We start from the raw sequence: 5,497 nt of genomic DNA on the forward strand, positions 1-5,497 counted from the left end.
TATTGTTTATTAACAGATAATAAAATTAATACATTTGTCATTGAATCATTTAGTCCTGATGATGCATATGCTAAATCATATGAAGATACTGTTTCAAAATGTATTGATTTATTTGATTCTAATAATTATCCTATTCAACTCATATTCCCAAAGAATGGAGGTGGGTATGCTTCTCTTTCCAGATGGGTTGAGAAAGTTATATCACCATATGATGATATTAACACAATCTATTCAGGAAGAATATCAGATTTTACAGAAGCCACAATGAAAACAAGAACGGGTATGATTTTGTATGATCCAGAAACATGTGAAGTAAGAGAAAAAGGAATTAATCCACAAACACTTGGAGAATGGTATACAAATCCAAAAATTATTAAATATGGTGATGTTGAACATAAAGTTACACAACCATCAATTATGAAATTCGAAATAAAGAAATTAATGAAAAACCCAAGAAAACCAACAGAAATAGTAGTTTATACTGATTCATTTTGTTATTCTGCCTGTTCATCTGTTACAAAAGGATTAAAAGAATGGGGAGGAGCTATTATTGTTGGATATGATGGTGATCCTAATGGTAAAGATGAAGAATTTGAAGTAGGATTATCACCAACCAATGTTATTGGTTTAAATGACTTTGAGCCAAATAATATATTTAAACAATATGGATATAAAGTTGGAATAAGTTTTATGGAATCTTATAGATATAAATATAGTTATGATGAAAGTATTCCTAGAGAATTCTTAACTGATATGATAGATGAAAGAGTGAATATTTATCAATTTGATCAAACAGAAAAAGTGATTACAGAATTTGAAGAAGAAACAAAGAAAATAGTAGAGAAATATCAAACAAAATGTAATCCAAAGAATAAAAGATTAGTTAAAAGAGATGAAAAATGTGATAAAGAAATTAATATAGAACATGGACATGGAGGATATGAATGTGGAGATAATGGAGAATGGAGTACAAAATGTGTACTATCATATTGTGATGATGGATACAAATTTGATTATATCAATAATAAATGCATTGAAGATGTATGTGTTAATCCACCAACAGATTCAGAATCAGATGATGGAACACCAAGCATGACAGTAAACCTAGTCATGATAATAATTGGAATAATCACATTAATTCTCTAATTGAAGAAGGTTTAATTTAAAATATAATTTTGGTTTAATAAAATATGAAATAAAAAAAGATAAATATAACAATATCTTATTTTATTTGTTATATTCATTTTAATTAAAATAAAAATGAATATTTTATAATATTTAATTGATGTCATTATAAATATAATAAGTATTAATTATTTGTTAATTATATATTCAAATTATATATTAATATAATGTATAAAAATAGTTATAATTATTCATGTTTTCATTATCATTTATTTGGAAGTATTGAAATAAAACCATAAAGTCATTAAAATAAATTCAAATTATCATTTTGATTATTATTCTTCATATTCTTCATTATAATTTAATACTTTTTCTATTTTATATATTTTATGATTAATTTTACATTCAGAACTAGTTCTTGGATTGACAACATATTTGTTATTTTCTGTAACAATAATTCATAACTATTCATTAATATCAATCTCATCAAATTGTCATTCTCTTTTCAATATTATTTTAAGTTTAAGTAAATTAATAAAATTATTTGATATTTCTTGAACTTTTTCAAATCCAATCATTTGTTTTTTATACAATTCAATTTTATTTGTTATAGTTTGTGCATCAACAATATTATTAAATGATGAATGGAGTTTATCTAATTATTCTTGAGTAATGTTTATAGTTTTTATTGTTCTTCCAAGTGGTGTATTATTATTATATAAAGATATTTTAGATGAATTATTTTGTTCATTTGTATTATTTGTTGGATGATTATCATTACCTCCTTGTTGTGAGTTGTTTGTTATTTTATTTTGTGTTAACATATAATCTAATATATCTTTTATTTTAAATTATTGTATTAATGAATAAATATCAAAAATTGAAACAGCACCATCTGATACATCATCCACTTTCTGTACTATAACTTTACCAACTTCAGTTACTGCATCTCCACATAACTTTTTTAGTTTATTTTTTAATTCACTTATTTCTATTTTCAATTTATCTAATAAATCTTGATTGTTATCATGTTTTAAACTCTCTGCTATTTCTTTATCCTTTCTATTGTGAATTCAATCTATGAATATTTATTTGTAAGAATCTGTGCTTCTGTATTTAATCTTTTTATAATCTTTTTATAAAATTCACTAACATTTGAATCAATAAATAATGAAGTATATTTTATGTTAAGTTAATGTAATTCCAAGAATAGTTTCTGTATTTGTTAAATATAAATGTTTGTATTTAATTACAAATTGATTAAGCATTTTCCTATGAATTGTCATTAATTTAAGTTCTTCAAATGATTTATCACTTAAAAGTTCTTCTTGTCTTGTAAGATAATAATTCACTCTATTAATAACAAAACAAAATTCTAATCTTTTCCATTCATTTAATGTTGATTGAATCTCTCACTCAGCTTCATTCAATACATCAATTAATGTTTTGAATTTATAATATAAACTTTTATATGAAGATACTAATTCACAAAGTTTTAATTCTATGATTTGATACAAACTAGTATCACAATCTGTAATATAACCACTATTCCCATTAAAATTATTTTCAATATAAATACCACATATTTTACCTGATTGTATTTCATTTCCATATTTTTCAATTAATTCTTTTGTTTTATATACATGATATGTCAACTGATGTATTCTGTTATCATCTTCTGATGATTTTGAAGATAATTTTGTTGCTAAAATATTACACCAACAACTACACCCTTGATACACTTCATAAAATGGAATTAAACAAATAGCAAAAGTTCTTAAAAGTCCATGTAGTTCTTCCTTTTCTGCAATTTGTTTTAAATTACTTTTAAGGATATCAGGAATAATAAACTAATGTTCTGATAGTTCATTTTCTAATCATTGATTTAAAATATTATGTATTTCACTGAAATGATTATTGAAAAAACAAGGTATTCTTTCCTATCTTATTGAAAGTGTACATCAGGTTCAACAACTATCTCGTTTTGTTCTTCTTGATGGTTTGAAATTTTATACCTATTTATGAAATTGAAATATATTTTGTGGATAATGTTCTTTAAGATATGCCATTTCTGCTCTTCTTTTCATTCTTTCATAATTATAATGTAATGTAATCATTTAATTCTGAAATAATGAGATTATCAAATTCATTTTATTTCATGTTTTTAATGAAAGAAGAGAACAATAAAGAGAAAGAAGAAATGAAATAAAAATAAATGAACAAACAATTAATAATTTATCATTTCTTATTATATTATTAATGATGATAAATGAGAATCAGTTAATCATTCAAAAATAAGAGAATGATATATTATTATTTCAATTCATTGTTGAATCACAATTGAATCTGAAGTAATTAATTTATTATATCATTTATATTTCTTGTTTGTTAATTTATTTAATTTAAAATTATACAACAAAGAAGAGTTAAATCACATTATATCTCTTTCATCTGAAACATAATTAGTGAATAAATTCAATGTTTAGTAACTGATGAAATATCATCATTTCAAGATGATTTCTAAAATTGAAATATACTATTATTCTCACTTCATTTTTATTGAAGAGATATGATTTGAACATAAGAATTTCACTTCATATGAATGAAACTATCTTAAAATAAATGAAATAATGAGAAAGAGAAGAATAAATTCTATCATTACATAATTCTTTTCATTTAAATTATTACAATTAAAATTAAGAAATCAACTTAAAGAAGAAGAAATACAAAGATTAGTACATGAAATTGAAATTAAATAGAAGATATTAATTAATATAAATAAGTAATAATAAACCCATTTAAAATAAAGAAAGAAAATAAGATTGAAGTCAATAGAAGAAATAAAGAAGAAATAAAGAAATAATAATAATAATACACAAATTGATAATGAATTAAAATAATTAATACATTCAATTTATTTGTTGAAATAAAAGAAGTAATAAAAATAAATAAATAAGAAAAATAAGATATACTAACTTTCATTAATTTTTATTCAATGTCTTTTCTTTTCTTTGAATCTCTTCTTTCTTTTATGTCTATATCTTTTTCTTATATTTATTCTTTTTATAAATTTTACTATTTTATAATTCTGTACATGATAATTCAATATATCTCTTATTTATTCTCTGTTTTTTTTAACTCTTTAATTTTCTCTTTGTTAGTAAACTTATTTTATTATTTTTATAGTATTTCTATTTCTTTTACTATATTCTTTATTTATTTTATTTATTAACGATATTCCCAATGTCTATCAATCCATCATCCTTTTATATTTCTTTATGTGTTAATACTATAACCTATATTATTTAATTTATTAATTATTGTTCATGTTTCTTATATTAATATATTCTAATGTTCATGGTGGTATTTGTATTAAATGTTTCATGTTCAATTTATTCTTTACTAATTGATGGTTGTAATTCTTATTTGAATAAAATGAAATAGAAATTTCTTGTTTTTTTGATTTTTCTTTTTTTTTATTTTTCTTCTTATTTTTTATTCTTGATTTCATTTGAAATAAAAAGAAAGAATAAAGAAATGAATAAAAAGAGAGAAGAAATAAAGAAAAAGAAGGAAAAATAATAAAAGAAGTTGATAAATAAAAAGAAATAAAATAAGAAGAAATGAAGAAAACAATTACTATTAAAGACAAATAAGAAGTAAAATAAAAGAAGAAATAAAATAAAATTAAGAAAAGAAATAAAAGAAAAAGATAATAAATGAAGAAGTGATAAAAAATATCTTGTTATTTTGTTTAGACAAATTAAAGAGAGAAAGACGAATAAAAGATAAAGAAAAAGAAAGAAATAAGAAGTAAAATAAGAGGAGAATAAGATTAAAAGATTAAATCAAATTATTCATATCAATAAAGAAAAGAAATAAGAAAGATAAAAACTATAATGAAAAATAAAATAAAGAAATGAATAACATTGAAAATAAGGAAAAATAGAATTTGATTTGTTTATTTCTTAATATTCAAATGAAATTACTTCTTTTACTCTCTACTAAATATTTTGATTTATCATGAAATACTTTTATATTTCTACACTTCATCTCATTTATTTTATTATATGTTTCATTATATCTTTTACCTTTATTTCATATTCAATTTTACATTAATATTTTTACATTCATTCCAACTCATTAATGAATAATCAAATTATTGTTATTAATGATTGAGTTACTTTTATTCCTTTTATTTTATTATTTTATTTTGAAATAAAGAAATTTATACATTTCAAATTTAATAATAATTAACAGATTTATCATTTTATCTTTTATTATTATCTTATCAAATACTCTTCTTAACATTATAATTGAATTAAAAATAAAAGAAAGAATGAAATCAAAGAGATAAGTCAAATAAAAAAAG

At 20.8% G+C, this 5,497-nt stretch overlaps 2 protein-coding genes across 2 annotated transcripts, besides 14 other annotated features; one reads left to right on the top strand and one right to left on the bottom strand.

The window, feature by feature from the left end:
- Positions 1-153: 153 nt before the first annotated feature.
- EDI_016870 (uncharacterized protein) lies at positions 154-1,146 on the top strand (the record flags this gene model as incomplete). The annotated part of the gene is made up of 1 exon (XM_001734338.1): positions 154-1,146. A coding segment is annotated over one exon (993 nt), but the record flags the coding sequence as incomplete, so codon positions are not given.
- A 10-nt stretch (positions 1,147-1,156) lies between these two features.
- Positions 1,157-1,377: a sequence feature (AT_rich).
- Positions 1,378-1,428: 51 nt separating this feature from the next.
- Positions 1,429-1,527: a sequence feature (AT_rich).
- A 105-nt stretch (positions 1,528-1,632) lies between these two features.
- Positions 1,633-1,671: a sequence feature (AT_rich).
- A 276-nt stretch (positions 1,672-1,947) lies between these two features.
- Positions 1,948-2,007: a sequence feature (AT_rich).
- EDI_016880 (uncharacterized protein) lies at positions 1,977-2,411 on the bottom strand (the record flags this gene model as incomplete). Its single annotated transcript, XM_001734339.1, has 2 exons — positions 1,977-2,183; positions 2,379-2,411. 2 exons carry the CDS (start codon positions 2,409-2,411, stop codon positions 1,977-1,979), a joined length of 240 nt encoding a protein of 79 aa, XP_001734391.1.
- Positions 2,412-3,295: 884 nt separating this feature from the next.
- Positions 3,296-4,122: a repeat region.
- A 48-nt stretch (positions 4,123-4,170) lies between these two features.
- Positions 4,171-4,352: a microsatellite.
- Positions 4,240-4,355: a microsatellite.
- Positions 4,292-4,352: a microsatellite.
- Positions 4,356-4,422: 67 nt separating the features above from the next.
- Positions 4,423-4,447: a sequence feature (AT_rich).
- Positions 4,448-4,572: 125 nt separating this feature from the next.
- Positions 4,573-4,622: a microsatellite.
- A 16-nt stretch (positions 4,623-4,638) lies between these two features.
- Positions 4,639-4,758: a microsatellite.
- A 17-nt stretch (positions 4,759-4,775) lies between these two features.
- Positions 4,776-4,830: a microsatellite.
- Positions 4,831-4,889: 59 nt separating this feature from the next.
- Positions 4,890-5,064: a microsatellite.
- Positions 5,065-5,318: 254 nt separating this feature from the next.
- Positions 5,319-5,412: a sequence feature (AT_rich).
- Positions 5,413-5,497: the final 85 nt, after the last annotated feature.

The sequence above is a fragment of the Entamoeba dispar genome, genomic scaffold (assembly GCF_000209125.1).
Source record: "Entamoeba dispar SAW760 scf_1105229458207 genomic scaffold, whole genome shotgun sequence".
NCBI classification, from domain to species: Eukaryota; Evosea; order Mastigamoebida; family Endamoebidae; genus Entamoeba; species Entamoeba dispar.